Source organism: Bombina bombina, chromosome 2 (genome assembly GCF_027579735.1).
Source record: "Bombina bombina isolate aBomBom1 chromosome 2, aBomBom1.pri, whole genome shotgun sequence".
Lineage (NCBI taxonomy): Eukaryota > Metazoa > Chordata > Amphibia > Anura > Bombinatoridae > Bombina > Bombina bombina.
In genome coordinates this window covers 1,103,471,041-1,103,488,336 of record NC_069500.1, presented here as the reverse complement: position 1 = coordinate 1,103,488,336, position 17,296 = coordinate 1,103,471,041, and the positions used below count along the sequence as shown (strand labels likewise).

Below are 17,296 nucleotides of genomic sequence, written 5' to 3'. Positions count from 1 at the left end.
CGTGCATTAGCTCAATGTTATCTATATGAAACATGTGAACTAATGCCCTCTAGTGGTTAAAATGTATTCAGATTAGAGGCAGTCTTCAAGGTCTAAGAAATTAGCATATGAACCTCCTAGTTTTAGCTTTCAACTAAGAATACCAAGAGAACAAAGCAAATTTGGTGATAAAAGTAAATTGGGAAGTAGTTTAAAATTGTATGCCCTATTTAAATCATGAAAGTTTTTTTGGACTTGACTGTCCCTTTAATGCTGAAATTCTCTTCTCTTTGAAATTCTGTATTAAGATATTAACATGAAAATGATCTTAGTTTAAGCTGACAAAGCAATAACACCCACATTAAATAATATTTACCAATTAATGGATCTGTGAATGAAACCACCAAAAATGAAGATAAAAAATGAATTGCAGCAAACACCTTTAATATGAATACAGGATTCACATCAGATGCATATTGTGGATATTGACTGTAATCTATTATCACAGAAAAGAATAGATAAGAAATGAGAAGATGGATATTAAATACCAAACAATAGGAGAGTATCAAATACAGTATACTTTTTAACAAACAGGTCAACTAATGCAATTTAATATATTAAACATATGATACAAAAATCACACAGTTTAATGGAGTAAATACTGTATTAACTTTACAATTCATTAAACAGTAAATGAAGAGGGGAAAAAGACACAAAGGAATGAGAAGTACAAATCAGGAAATCCAAAAGCATTTGATTAAAAGAGAAACTTAATAAAACATTATTACATGACTATAAACGGACCAAACAACAGATATTGTTGAATGACATTATAAAAAGCATTGTCACCTAGTACACCGCAAACTAACCCAATGCTTTTTTTCTTTATAAAAAAAATTAATGAAAAGGTTTTTTATTTCCTTTCATATCCTTTATATTTTTCAGAGGAACATAAATGGTAATGGCCGTGCACATGGAAGGCCCAACGTACTTACTGCAACATCTTGTAAAAGGCACATCTCTGTTAATAAGGCTAATAAGGTTAATAAGGTTTTATTGTAACAACATTCTTCTCATTCTCCTCTCTTTATTTACGGTTTTTATATATTTATTTTGAATACATTGGTCCTTCTTTCAAAAGGAATTGGTACTATGTATAAGAACTGGGAATGTAACATAGAGCCTTAAAATGGTGTTCCCTACATTCAATGAGTTTTCCTCATATATGAACATTAAAAGACGTAACTGTGCTCACAAAGTGAAAGATGAGTCTATGGGGATAAGTAGAGTCAAGGTCAGATCTTACAAGAAGCTGGGTAATAAGGGAGTCCTATTGTATGTAAAAAGAGATGCTTCACACTATTTGAAATCTAAGTTCTCATACAAAGCTACAACTTTATAAAAGACAAATACTTTACAGATTTTCCATCTCTGCTGAGCATCTCCCTGCTCCTAACCTCTGAGCCATACATTTTATTAACACACTTCTCAGCAGTGAAAAGCATAGTTTAAAAGTGACACTGTCCTCAGATTATTTCTCAGATTAATTTAATTACAAGTGAGATTTAAATTAAATCAATTAGCAATTACGCTGCAGCTATTTCTTGCACTGATTTACTACCATAATCCATCTATCTCCCTTTTAATACAACACAGTCCAGAGTAATTAAGTACCAATGAAGCATTTCTGTAACCCATGTCATAAGAAAAAGGAAGTCATTTTATTCAGTATTTTTGATATCTTCCACTTCTTTATATTTGCTGCTACTTGTACATTTAGTAGGTAATGTTTGCATAGATTCCAAACCCTATATATCCTGGGGTGCATGAGAGAGGTACAAAGTCCCCCCTAATATATCTGAGGTCATTTTATGTATATAGTTAAGATGCACATACAGATATCAATAACTGTAGAATGTTTTATAAACACAGTTTTTAAATCATGACTGAACCAAAAGTTGTTGCTAGGAAAATGAGTTATGACACATGAAATAAATATATCTGTGCATAATTAGTATGCTCCGATACAAGAAAGACCTGCTCAGGAGGGGCAAGTATTTCAGCTCCTGAGCAGAACATGGTCAGTGATGGGCGGGTCATGTGCCTGCTACTCCTGATTGGCTAACTGTCGGTTTCCTGCATTAGGTTCAGTAATGGAAAATGCATCAGAGCCACAATGCTTGCGGCTCCTGAGAGGAACTTTATCTGTGTGTTGATCACCTCTGAAGGGTTCCACACACAGTTATCGAGGTTCAGTAATGGAAAATATTGTAAGTGTTTATAATGTCCCTATAACTGTTACTTTAATTTGCAGAGAGTAACCTTTATGTTGTAGAAACCTTGCGCTGTCATTTCAGCTGATTTTCAATAAGTTAACCCCAATAACAGAACTATTTAATCTAGAAAACTTTTATAACAAGTACGCTTCAAAGGGCTTGCCAATCAGTTAACTACAAAAAAAAGGCTTATGATTTGCTTAGTGTATTTAATAGCCATTAGAAAAAAAATGCTAGCATTCGGTTAAACTGCCCATAAAACCAGCAACACGCTGATACAAAATATCAAATGCACATTCCAAGCCAAGTTACCAACAATATGGAGTGTATTCCATTCTTAAAATGAAGGACTCTGAGAAGTGCTGACCAGTGGAACACTGCACCCCGTGGTCCCTATCCTGATCACCAGGTGAGGAAGCACTAAAAGTGCTAACAGTCCTATCTGATAAATTTCCTTTTCATATAGAAAAAAACATTTGTAAAAAACAAACAAACATGATGCACTTACAAATATACCATGTGACTCTAAATAATGGAATGCAACTATTCAATTGGAAATTGGTCAAGGGATAAAGGCTGGTTTTATCATTCTAAACATTCAGTTTGCATTCTGAATTAAAACAAAAAATAATTTAGTAAACAAATAACTTCTAAAATTAGCAGTACTGTTACATATGAAGCCTTCCTACACTGAAAATGTTTGCATGGTATAAAAGTATTTGCTGCAATAGCAAAGCCAATGGACAGTCTAAATACTCATCGAAGAGGTCACTGTATAAAGACTTTATATTTACAATTTCAACTTTTTTTTATCATTACTTCACAAAATATCAGCACTTCCACCTTTTTAAAACACAATTACATGGAAGTAGCTTTCAGATGTTTAATATATTCCAATATAAAATCAGATTGTAGTGGTACAAATAGTGTAAATAACCCTTTGGAAATATAACAAGCAGCCAGTATTAGGCCAGAAACTATTTTAATTATATATATTTTGTTTTTGTTTTCAGTGCAAAACTATATTTGATTTTTTTTTTAAACTACAGAAATAGACTGACACCCTTTACAGAAAAAAATTGTTTGGTAAATACAGAAATGATGTTTTGATACATTAAAGCATTGTTTAGCAGTTTACAACGTGATTGTTAATGTATTACAAAGAAAATGAAACTGGTCTGCACATAAATCATGAAAGTTTGCTTATTCCCAGCCCCCTCTTCTCATCAGATTTATTGACCCTGGTCAGACAAAGACTTGTGCTTTGATTACTGCTCTTCCAGCCAGGATGGGGCATCAACCCCCGGAGTTTTCAATTTAACGTGGAACTGTTTCAACGTCTGTTCAAGCTGCTTCTGGTTCCCGGCAAAATAGCCAGCAATAGCATTGTGGAATAGGACTAGTTGATTATGCAGAACTTTTACCTAAGGGTGACAATAGATAACGAGAGTTAAATATGGTATACATTACAACATATATGTACCATCTACTATTGTTTTATTCTGCAAGTAAAGCTTTGTGTATGTATGTATGTATATATATGTGTGTGTGTGTGTGTGACGTATAACAGATTGTTAATACATTTTTAACAGTTTCAATGGGCTGACATGGATAAACCAGTATGAAGAAACTGTAGGACTTGTTAGGTACTCAAGTATCACAGAAATACAATAGGGAGTATCTTAGAGAATGAAGGACTGCCAAAGTGATTTTGCAGGTATGCAAGCTTAGCCTAATTTGCAAAGAAGAAATGTCAATAATTACTATTTCTGCACAAGTATTTCCGGGTTAATTAATTGTATGTAGTCTATCTTGAGCACAAGCAGAAAACAAAGACACTGACATTAATTAGCAGAGATACAGTCTGTTGAGAATGCAATATAGAGGCAAAAATGACAGGAAAACTAAACGTCAAAGCCCACAACAATCCTGGTTTGGAAGAAAAAAAACTGACATCCTGACCAAAGGGCCTCCTTTTATCTAGATGTTTTGTCGGTATGAAAAGCGCCCTTTCAGTCACAGTAAATAGGAATCTCCATGCTTCCCACTAGAACATTTTCTCTGAAGTTTTCATATAGTTTCGAATAAAGTTTATATAATCATTTTTTTGGGCAAATTGTCAGGACAAACATTGTTTTCCCATAACTTAATTAGACTGCTTAAGGCACACATGAGCTGTATTGGGCCACAGTAGAAAAGTGTCAGCAGCTTAGCAGTCAGTTTCCTACACTAACAAGCATCAAGCTGTAGAAGAATGCTTTGTTCTGTCCCACTCAGAGCCTGATCTTTTGTTAGATAGGAGCAGCATGATGTAACCACAGAGTTCACACTCGTATAGGCACAATACCCTCAGTTTAAATCTCTTCACTTCTTTGGAAATAAAGGAAAAAAAATAAATAGTTTTTAACCTATTTTAATTGTTGGAAAGTCCACTAGATGTATATTATGTTTTAAAAGGACATTGAATTTTGGTATAATTTGTTGTATGTAAATAAGGGCTCTGAAAATATGTTTATGTTTGTGGGACGTGCGGAGGAGTTGCCTTTGTTAGCCAGAAGAGATCTTCACAAACATCAAACTCCTATTAGTTCCAAATTTAAAGTAATCAGCTTTAAAATATTTTTTAGGGAATATATATATATTTTTAACATGTTTAAATTGTGTGTTGTCATATGCATGTAAGAAACTGTTTTCATTGAATGTTTCTGTAGTGCTGGACTTCATAGATCTGTAGTTTATTATAAAACATTCCAAAATTTCTATTGTGCATTTTTTTGTTAAAAATAATTTAACATTTGTTGTATTGAAATTAGTCAATTAAAGTTTATAAAAATCTATTTAGCAGCTCCACCCTCTCGCAGTAAAATAAATACAAAGTTTAATTGTTGGTTATAAAATCAGGAATCAAGAATTTAGTGCATTGCTGGCAGCAGTGTGGGGACAATAACTTCACTAAGTGACAGAAGAGAAGTGCCTGCTAATAAAGTTCTGATGTAGGATGTAGAAAGGAAAAAAAAAAGTTATTTAAATTCTGAACAAAAGTTAAAGGGATATCAAACCCAAATATTATATATATAAAAAATGTAAGCTTAGGATCCAGCCCATTTTGGTTCAGAAACGGGGTAGTGCTTGCTGATTGGTGGCTATATTTAGAAAGTTTAGATTTAGAAAATCTACAAATTGGAAAGCGTCTTAAAATTGCATGCTCTATCTGAACCATGAAAGAAAATAATTTGGGTTTCATATCCCTTTAAGTTTAAAACAATATAAAGCACACAGACAGTGTTTCTGGCTCTGTTTAATAATAGTTTCAGTGGCTGCAAAGTCATTTCTCTTTTAGTTACCTCTTCTTAGAGGAAATAACGGCACTGAAATAACAATCATCATTGTACCTTGCTTTGTGACTGCTGTCTGATACATAACTTCTAATCCCTAAAATAACTGAATGTTAGCATTGAAGAATATGCCGGCACATTACAAATAATGGACGATAATAAAAGTGATTTTAAGTAGTGGTGTCACTCAGACTTATCCGGATGAAACTGAGCATAATGTATTTACTATGTCACTGAGTATTCACCTGTTTGTGTAGATGCACCAATATATGCTCAGCAGAAATATAGTGAATATAATTACAAAAACAATGAAAAATGCATCTCCAGCACAAACCACATTCAATTTAGAAAAATGGTTTACCAGATGAAATGCCTTGGGGGCAACACTGAATCTTAAAGGGAAAGTCTACAATAGAATTGTTATTGCTTTAAAAATAGAAAAACATAAATTATGCTTACCTGATAATTTTCTTTTCTTCAGATGGAAAGAGAGTCCACAGCTGCATTCATTACTTTTGGGAAAACCAGAACCTGGCCACCAGGAGGAGGCAAAGACACTCCAGCCAAAGGCTTAAATACTCCTTCCACTCCACTCATCCCCCAGTCATACTGCCAAGGAACAAGGAACAGTAGAAGAAATATCAGGGTGAAAATGTGCCAGAAGAACAAAAATTATGGCCACCCCACATAAAAACACGAGCGGTGAGCTGTGGACTCTTTCCATCTAAAGAAAAGACAATTATCAGGTATGCATCATTTATGTTTTTCTTTATAAATGGAAAGAGTCCACAGCTGCATTCATTACTTTTGGGAAAACAATACCCAAGCTATAGAGGACAATGAACGCAAAAACGGGAGGGTACAAGAGGCGGCCCATTCTGAGGGCACCAGGCTTGAAAACCCCTACCCAACAAATTCCTGCTTCGTCCGAAGCCGAGAAAAACCTTGGAAAAAAGGAAAAGGCCCAAGGACACTGACCCGCAGATAGTCCACAAGCCTTGCTAGAGACCACAGGAACTAGACTCTACTGAGTCAACAGCCTCCAAGAGACATCGTCTCCCAGCAGTCGGTCTCCAAACAACACACCTCTTACTAAAGAAAGGGAACCAACTACCGTATTCTTCCCAAAGAAGAAAAGACACAGAGAAAACATGATTGTACTTGTAAAGCGCGGTTAATCCCCCCTTAAGGGACTTAAGCCCATGCTCATTTTATCATCCTCGAAAGGAGGAAAGGCTGAGTAGACCTCGCCGGGGATCGAACTTGCAACCTTCGGTTTGCTACAGTGCAGAGTAGCCACAGTGCATTAGTATGCTGAGCTAGCTGAGCATAAGGAACTCCAGAAAAAAAACCCTAAAAAGGGCACAAACACAGAGCAAAAGCCTGAGAAACCGGGTCAGGCTAACAGAGACCCAACCAGTCTCATAGAAACAAGGGAAGGCAACACCCAGACCAGAGAGATACAGAAACCACGGGATATGGCCAGGAGTCTGAAACAGAGAGAGGATCTTCCCTTACCACAGTGCAACCGCACTCTCGAAGCAACTGAAGACAAAGGTCCCCAAGTTACAAAAAGGTAGCTCAGAATACCGAAATATTCAGAAACCAAACCTGAAGCAAAAACACTGCATGCTGCAGTCATCTAAAAATGACTCTGAAACTTAAATACTTGTAGGGCAAGTAGAAAGCAGCTGAAGATAAGATCCTTCAGATTGCTAAGTATCCACTAACCAGCGGATAACGTTGCAGGCTACCTAAGAGTCGCCAGTCCTTTCCACAAATCTTAAACGTGGAGAAAGGAGAAGCCTCAAAGAGGTGAGCAGTACCTTGAATGCTCCGAGGACAAAATAGCAGAGCACCAGATCTCAGATCCTGCTCCAACACCGAACCAGCCCAAGCGACAGACATGTCTTATAGACAGGAGGGACAGAAAGACCCCAACCACAAGCACCCAGGGGATGGAAAGAAAAAGGGGTGACTCACCCACCCCAACAATGCTCGGGTGCCAACCCAGTCCGCTCCTCCAAAATAAGGAGAACCCCCTAAGACCTGGAACAGAGAAAAGTGTAATAGATCCGTAGGAAGACCTGTCACAACTCTCTTAGACAGTCTCTATGTAGAGACCAACAGGTGGAACAGAGCTCACAGAGCAGCAGATGCTGCTCCTTACAGAAATAAGCCACCTGATCCAACCTCCTACACACAGGGCAGGACAATGACCCTCCAGAGAGAGGAAACTCCAGCTCATAAGGAAGACAAACTATCCCCTCAAAAGGGAAGGGCACATATAAGAACAGCGTACATGTCCACAAGACATGGAGCCATAGTATGATCAAAATACAGACCAAATGAAAAAATCAGCCAGACACCACTGTTGACCCAACAGAGAAAAAACTTCCCATGAAGAGGAGCACACTCCGTCCGAAGGACAAGTAAGGCCTTAAAGTTTATAACCAGTACCCGAAGTGGATGCTAACTGTAGCCTTCCTGCTTGCAAGCCCAATGAGCTAGCCCCTATATCGCAACATAGGGTTCCTGAAAAAACTGGGTCGTCCCAAACCAGTCCACAGGATTATAAGTCTCCAGACATCCAAGAAGGATCCAAGACAAAAAAATCCTGGACCCAGAATCGCCCTAGAATGAACGACACCCCCAGGGAACACAAGATACCGTATCTGAAGCAATCAGACCTCACAGGGGATGATAACCGGGGAACCAGGAGAACGGGTACAGGACTCACTCGTAATTCCCAGCCCAAAGGGAAGAGAACACCCTTGGCCGGAGGTCAATACCCCCCCAACAAGGTGCTAGGCTGCGACAAAGTCACGCAATTTCTCTAGAGCCCCAAGGGCAGCACAAAGGGAAATGAGAACGAAAATAGAGTCATCCGAAAGAGAGTAGAAAAGAAAGGCTAGCCTCCATAATCCTTTCAGATTAACGTTCCAGAGGACCACACCCAAGGGAGAAAAATGCAAAGCATCCCAAACTCAGGCAGAAAAACATCCGTAAGCAAAAAGCTTGGAAAAAGAGACAACACCTCCTATCGCTCCTGATATGGAGATGACTAACTCCCAAAGGAAGACAGAGCCTCACGGCCTTCACTTTCTAATTAAGCGGCCAAAGCTGCCAGAAAAAAACGGATGAAGTCCAGAAAGTCTCGACCCAAAGGAAGAGAACCTCTAAAAGGAACAAGTACTTAAAGGGACATTAAACCCAAACATTTTATTTCATAAGTCAGGTAGAGAATACAATTTTAAACAACATTCCAATTTACTTCTATTATCGAATTTGCTTCATTCTTTAGATATCCTTTGCTGAAGAAATAACAATGCACATGGGTGAGCCAATCACACGAGGCACCTATGTGCAGCCACCAATCAGCAACTACTAAGCCTATCTAGATATGCTTTTCAGCAAAGGATATAAAGAGAATGAAGCAACATAGATAATAGAAGTAAATTACAAAATTGTTTAAAATTGCATTCTCTTTCTAAATCATGAAAGAAAAAAATTGGGTTTAATGTCCCTTTAAAGGACACTTCCAAAGAGACCATGAAAGGCAAAACTGTAAGAACGGCGGTATGAAGGACCTAAATCCTCCAAGCCTCCAACCCACAATGAGAAGGAACACTCTAGTTTCCGGAAAAACCGGAGAGACTGAGCATGTCGCCGCAGTTCTCAACAGAGTCCCGGCCCACTAGATTGAAAGGCGAATGAGGACTGAACCAATCCCCCATGCCCCTAAGCATCCACAGACCATCAAATCCTCTCAGAATGCTAGTTGAAGCTTGTAAAATAACAAGTAAATAACACAAATCATATTGTGATCACTAGGCGCCCTCACCGGACCAGCCCGACATAAAAAGGCGCCACGTGTCTGAACTAGGCTTCAAAGACAGAAGGATTTGTACCCAGTCAGGACCAGCCTGAAACCAAAGGCCCCAGCACTGTCAAGGGCACATAGAGTCTCCCCCGAGATGGAGGGATAAAGAACAGTCAGATAGAACATAAGACTAGTATGTCCTCAAAGTAAAAAGTGCGACCACAAATCACGAGTATCAATTCCAGAGAATAAGGTTCCCAAAGGAAACATCACACAACAACATGAGCTTTAGACCAAATAAAAATCATCACCAGATTAAAATAAAAGATAAGGCAACCCGTAGGTTATCACCCAGGAAGAACGGACAGACCCGCAGGACCAGCCCAACAGGGGTCTAAGACTTTCAAGCTCAGAACTGGAAAAGGATACACAAATAACAAAGACTATAAGAAGATTACTTCATCCCCTTATGTCTATGCAAGCAAGCCAGTCGAAGATTAAGACTGAGAATCCCCAGACCCATTAAGAGTGGGATCCTCCAGCAATGCCAAAACATGCCTCAGTAGGACACAAAGGCGCGCCAGTCTATAAATAAAGGTTCAACATACCTCCACCGGGACAAAAGAAAACACCGGCCCCGAAGGTTGACCCCCTGAGGCTGAACTGGACCAGGCGATCCCATGCCTGACGAGCCCTGGTTAACAGAACACGGACAATATCGTAAGCACACTCCTGGGAGGTGCAGATGCGCCAGCGCCAAAGATATTGCCATGCGGAACCGTGTTGCAACCTCCGGTGGGAACAGGGCACACTCCATAGAATGATGTAGTAGTAGTGTTTGGGTTACCTGCATGCGTAGTAAGAGGTTAGGAACATAACTGATGGGCATGTATCACCCGGGCCAATTCATATTCTTTGCAAGACGTAGAGTCTGAATCAGAGACTTCCATCTCCAAAAATCAGAATCCTCCATAACTGGGATATTGAATAAAAAAAACATGGCACCTTACACCCCCAATGGCTGGGGCACTCACCACCTCCAGAGAACCTGACACCAGCGGACCAGAATTTCTCCGTCGCCACATGGTCAGGAATGCGAAAATGGACATCCAAAATGTGGCCACACCCGTTCACAAGGTAAACCGCGCAGTCCATGCAAAAGCGCGCCTGACTGTAAATGCCGCGTCACTAGACATAGGCCGTTATGTTCCACAATAGCCATGAGCCGAAGCAACATTACACAGTAGCAGACAGAATCACATAACAAATATGATTATAAACCCCCCTGTTCAATAACCCCCTCAGGAGATATTAACCCTTGATTCAGAGATACAAAAAAGGAGCCTCACTGAGACCCTATGTTAAAGTTATCCTCAAAAGGTTGTAGCCCCTCTCGGATAAACAGTTGTAATTACAATACATCCATGATGAAAGTAAAATTAAACAATCTTACCGGAATCTACGCCGTGGAACAGGAACACGGCCCTTCAAGTGTGACAGATGGTAGCGTCGCTTCTGCCATGGACTTGAGAGAAAAAAGCAGGCAGCGAAACTCGTCAACGCTGATTGCTTGTGGAGTTGTTAATATGAGTTGGGATGGTTTCGCAGAAAGACTCTCCCTGCATCTCCGAATTCTAACTTTCATCCATCCTCTCACTGAGAGGCTGACAGGACTACTTAAAACTCCAGTCCCATGCTGAAGAGTACTACCCTCCATAAGAGACTATCGAAAACTTCTGACACTTCTCTGCCAACCTCTTGGGACGAAAGGCAAAGAATGACTGGGGGGTGAGGGGAGTGGGAGGAGTATTTAAGCCTTTGGCTGGGGTGTCTTTGCCTCCTCCTGGTGGCCAGGTTGTGGTTTTCCCAAAAGTAATTAATGCAACTGTGGACTCTTTCCATTTATGAAGAAAATGCCTTTATTACCCATTTTACTTTTTACCTCTGTGATTACCTTGTGTCTAAGCCTTTTCTGACAGCCCACTGATCACATTTAGCCAATTAGTGTTGTGTTTTGCTGACTTAAATAATTCCCTGGGCGTGAGCACAATGTTATCTATATGGCTCACATGAATTAGCAGTCTCCTGTTGTGAAAAGCAAATAAAAAAACATGTGATAAGAGGCTGTCTGTAGTGGCTTAGGAACAGGCAGAAATTTAGAGGTTTAAATGCTATAAAATAGATTAATATAACAATGTTGGTTGGGCAAAGCTGGAGAATGCTTAGTAAAGCTGTTATCTAACTTTTTAAACAATAACAATTTTTTAAAGGGACATAAAAATGAAAACATAAAATACTCAGTGTCATTGCACTGTTGCTTGGATAGAACAAGGGGGTTGATTAAAATCCTTTATAAAAACATCAACATTTTTTTCTATATATAGAAAACCACAATTATAAAAGTTTAATTTTGGCTTCCATGTCCCCATTTTAAAATAAATAAAAAACAACCCCCGAAAACCCCCCCCACACAAAACCATAGCAAATGTTTCTGTTCTCGTCAGGCTGCTGTAAGTTTTAGGAATTAATATTTACATATATTTGTGATGAGCAATTTCATAATTTGAATTTTATGAATCAAGCACAGCTTTTCATATATGAGGGAGTATGTGCAATGTGTGTGGCTTTTACTTTAATGTGAGCTGTTCACATAAATCAATAAAAACAAAGGCTGAGTTTATAAAACGTGAAACGCAATGTAATCACTGCTAAATGGAAAACAAAACTCAAAATAAAATCACTAAATAACTGCAGCTTTATCCTGGAGATGCAGAAGCTGCAAACGTTGATTGATTGGTTATTAGATTTTTGTTGTGCATAAATGTAATTTGTATGAATAAAAACCTTAAAGGGACAGTAAACACCTTTAGATTGTTACATAAAATGTTTAGTTATGTGTAATAAAACAATGTTGCAATATATTTTCATGATTTATTTTGCCCCCTTTTATGTAACCTAGCTCTCAAAATTGAGCAATTTACAACTCTCAGAACTTGCAATGCACCCGCTGACTTCTCAAGGCTAACTCTGCTACATATTGATCCCTAATTGGCTTTAACAGATAACAACTTCAAAACAGGGCTACTACTAACTTTACAACCATGGGAAGCTTTGTTGTCTGTGGACTAAAGCCCTGATTGGCGCCACCAAATAAAGAAGATGGTGGTTGGAGTTTGGCTATAAAAAAAAAAATGGCAGTAAAAAGGATGTTAATTTGTTTTAAAAGTGTTAAGACTGGCTGATGTTATTCTATAGCAGCACAACAGAAATGTCTTGTAATTACAAGGTGCTTACTTGCTCTTTAAAGAGCCCCTCTGCCGTCATATTATCACTGTTCCTGCATTTGGGGGAAAGTGACAAGTTCCTACAGGGTTAATCTCTGTGTTTGCTAATTGTATTATAGGGCAATTACCTTTGACTTAACAACCCCCTGATAACCTCTTTTTTTCTTGTTCATTATATATCCGCCCATGTTAATGTGCTAATGGATGGATACCTCACACACAAGCGATTACAGAAACCAACACCAAGAACAAACATAATCATTTCATTTCCCCTTCCTGACAATGAGTGATCCTCTTTAGATTGTAATAGTCATGGCCTGTTACTACACTCTTACACAGATGCATATTAACATTATTTTGTCATCAGATTATAAGACAGCTAAGTGATGCACCAATTGCTCTAACAATGTCTTTATATTCACCTCAAGACACACTGGTTTTATCCCAAAGGTCAGCGTTGCTAGGAATCACTAGTGACATTTATGCAGTCTGTGACCATAAATTATACTCCCAGAAAGACATGCCAAGTAATTGTGCACATTTATGGCCTGTAGGTTTACAGTAGTAATGACCCCTTTACTGAGAGACCACTGTTGTGACTGCATGCAAAAAATAAAGCAACATGGGTTAGATAATCACTCTAGGGCTAAATAGATAATAGAGAGATTCATTTATTTGTCCCAAAGTAGTGTTACAGGGACATGAAACCCAAACACTTTATTTCATGATTCAGATAGAGCATACAATTTTTAATAACTTTTCCAATTTACTTTTATTATTTAATTTGCTTCATTCTCTTGGTATCCTTTGCCAAAAAGCATACCTAGGTAGGCTTAGGAGCTGGAAGCTAACTGATGATTGGTGACTGCATACATATATGCCTCTTTGGTTTACCAGTGTGCTCAGCTAACTCCCAGTAGTGCATTGCGGCTCCGTCAGTAAAGAAACAAAGAGAATGAAGCAAAATAGATACTAAGAGCAACATGGAAAGTTGTTTAAAAATTGCATTGTAAGCCTAGAACTGTATGTATCACTGTAAAAGCCCATCTATTTACTGGAAAATAATATCCCATTCACTGGGTCTGGTGAATGTACAAACCATAGAACTATGAACATCTGCATGAACTGTAAAAGGTAACCGATGGAAACAATACCCAGAAACCATAAACCTGAAACTGAATTTACCCAGTTGTTTTGGAACTTGAATATAAAAGCCCCCATAAAATCATCTATAACATCCAACCTTATGTATATAACCTGGCACATAACTTCCCTCTTCACCTGAAAGAAAATAAGGCAGAATTTCTGGGCACAAATAGAAAACATTCTTACATCAAGCTCTCTAGAAAAAAAGAGGGAGTCTTAATCCCAAAACAAATTTGAAAAAGATGCACTTTAGAGCTGGAATCTGCTTCCAATCATAAAGCATGTGTTATCACAGTTATAATGTTCGGACCAGTCAACACATTAGATTTGCATAATCAACAAATGCAAGATAACAAGACAATGCAATAGCACTTAGTCTGAACTTCAAATGAGTAGTAGATTTTTTTATAACAACTTTCAAAGTTATGTATATTTCCACTCCCCTTGTACCATGTGATAGCAATCAGCCAATCACAAATGCATATACGTATAGTCTGAATTCTTGCACATGTTCAGTAGGATCTGGTGACTCAAAAAGTGTAAATATAAAAGACTGTGCACATTTTTTTTAAATTGGAAAGTTGTTTAAAATTACATACTGTATCTGAATCATGAAAATGTAATTTAACCTGAGTGTCGCAGCGTAAACACATTGGGGTGTTTATATTAAATGTTTTATTATGTGAAGTAAAACAACTTTGTAATACACTTTCATAATTTATTTTGCCTCCTTTTTATGTATTTAGCTCTGAAAAATTTAGATTTTCTAATTCTCAGAGCAGGAAATTCACCTTGCAGACATCTTTCTCAAATTGGCTTAAAGGGACTATTTACTCAAAAATGTTCTCCCCTTTAATTTGTTCCCAATGATCCACTTTACCTGCTGGAGTGTATTAAATTGTTTACAAGTAGCTCATTTACCCTTATATTGGCATTTGAAATAGTAGATTTAGCCAGTGGTATCCACACCTATTCTGAAAGTTTGTGGCCGCAGGTCCAAGCTATAGATAAGCTGTGTAAACATAGCCAGCAGAAGAAATGACGGTCCCAATGGGATATAGCAGAGATACGGTAATAAAATGTTGATTTTCTATTGTTCTCTCCAAGTATTTGTGATTAGTTTATGGACAGATATAAGATAAAGAAGCAGCTATATTTACACAATGTGATAACGTAATGAGATCTGATTATACCTACAAGTTCAACCCATTTTATTAGGTTGTGGCTTCAAAACACAAAATCAGAGCTTTAATATACACAAACCTTAAAAAGCTAATTTTCATACATTTTTACTCTGCAGTTGGTAAACAAAGCAATTGTAAACACATTAAGGGAAAAATTATTTTACAGTGTACTGTCCCTTTAAGCAGACAACGGCAAAACAATGCATTTTATAGTAACATAAGATAACATAAATGTGTTGTATTTACAAGGTGTTTAGAGTCCATTTCATTTTGTAACTGCTTCTGTCCAGGGCAATCAAATGTAAAATGAATGTAATGAATCTGTATGCTACAGAAATATTAAATAAAAGACTATTTCTGACAACTAAACGTACAGTATCTCACAAAAGTGAGTACACCCCTCACATTTTGTAAATATATATATTTTTTTTATTGAGGAACTACAAGATACAATAGACACACTTTCACAAGAGTATGCATACATTGTAAATAAAAACATTATACATGCTATATATTTTCATGCTCTATGTTAAGTAGTCCTCCTTTTGATCCCTCTGATGGATATAGACCTCTCATGGGTGCTTGAGGAATTGTATTAATGGAGTATAGGGTTTAACACAGATTAAACATGCACAGTTCTAGCTAAACTAGATAGAGACCAAAGCCTTTGCTGATGACTACAATCACTAGGGGACATGCTAAAAAGAAGGTGCTGTGGACATTCTGTGAATACTGGTATTTGGAGGGGTCTGGCAGTACACCCCAGTCTTCACAAGTACCCCCACAGTAGTGCTGGCCCAACACTTGGTTACTTGGGAGTTATTTTGAGGGGACAGCAAATTTACACTGTTATACAGGCTGTACACTCACTACTTTACATTGTAGCAGTGTCATTTCTTCAGTGTTGTCACATGAAAAGATATAATAAAATATTTACAAAAATGGTGAGGGGTGTACTCACTTTTCTGAGATACTGTACATAGCCAGGAAAGGATAAATGGAATCCCCCCCACTTTTGCTCTATTTTCTGTTACACAGACCGCAAAATTATAAGAGGTGAATTATTTCCTTGGAAAGTGATAACCACATCTACTTTAGAAGTATTTGAAAATAATGATCTTACAAACTTTGGTGAAGAAAGTTATTTGAAAAATATTTGTGGGAACAGTTTCTCATTTCTTTATTTAAATTTGAAACTCGGGAGTAGAAGCTTTTCTTCCAAATGGAAGCCCAAAGACTAAATATATACTTTATCCCACCTGAAATGGCAAACGGCGCATGTGCAGCAGGGATTTAGATGTATCAGGATTTGCTAGCTAGCAGAAGATGATGTAAAAGAAGCAAAATTCACACAATAAATAAAACTCTCCAGTCATAGAATGGAGAGGGAAAGCATTCGCCTAGTCCAGCAGGACTATCCCATTGCATTTTACAGTAAGTAAAGGTCAGTCATTTTTAATCACCTTGAAAAAAAATGTCTGCATTTTTAATTATTTACTCTTCCTAAGTATTACTTCTCAATTGTTTTTGCTTAATGATCAAAAGGTAATGCTGTTTGAAAACGTTAGGGAGAATTTCAACAAACCAATTAAAGAGTTATATTGTAACTTATTTAATTATAGAAAAAACATTTATGTTACAAGGGTCAACTAATGCCTAAAGGGCAATCCAAAAGCTCCATCTGGTTGTACAAGTGATGTTTTGTTTCTTGACTCAATTTTAAAGTTCAAATAAACTGCTGCAAGAGGTTTAGTTTAGAACACTATAAATATGCATTGCATTTTATATCCTCATTTCCATAACTGTTTATCTATACAGGATAGGTTTTAAAGGGACATAAGGCTGCAATAAGAAAATTCTCAAATGTATTGCATCATTCTTTCTTGCCTATGTGTTTAAGTGATAAATACCTGCAAAGGGGTTGTAAACCCAGCTCCTAAACACTGTCTGTATTGGCGATCTGGCTTCATTTTGTAAAAAGAGCATGAATGAAGGCAGATGTCTTCTGCCACCGTCTGCAGTCTCGGATGTCTAAGCTGAAAGCCAGGAACGCAACATGTGCTACAGTGTTGGACATAGGTACTACATCAACACAGTATGCTGGGCACGTCAATGTCTCTTCCTCCCCGGGTTCCTAACCTACAGCCACATACAAATACGGAAATTGACTACACTTTCAAACCGGACCGAGTACACATCCTATGACCCTGCAAAACTCACAGCCCTGGGTTAAAGACCCAGGGAGTAAGAGATCTTCATGTGGTCCTTG

At 37.8% G+C, this 17,296-nt stretch overlaps 1 protein-coding gene across 2 annotated transcripts in view; it reads right to left on the bottom strand.

The window, feature by feature from the left end:
* Positions 1-406: 406 nt before the first annotated feature.
* The window catches only part of ARFIP1 (ADP ribosylation factor interacting protein 1), a 501,751-nt gene continuing 484,861 nt past the window's right edge, over positions 407-17,296 (bottom strand). For both annotated transcript variants that reach the window (XM_053703747.1, XM_053703746.1), the window contains exon 9: positions 407-3,679. In XM_053703747.1, coding sequence (XP_053559722.1) covers positions 3,524-3,679 — 156 coding nt within the window. In that variant the 3' untranslated portion in view covers positions 407-3,523. The remainder of the gene's footprint in view (positions 3,680-17,296) is intronic.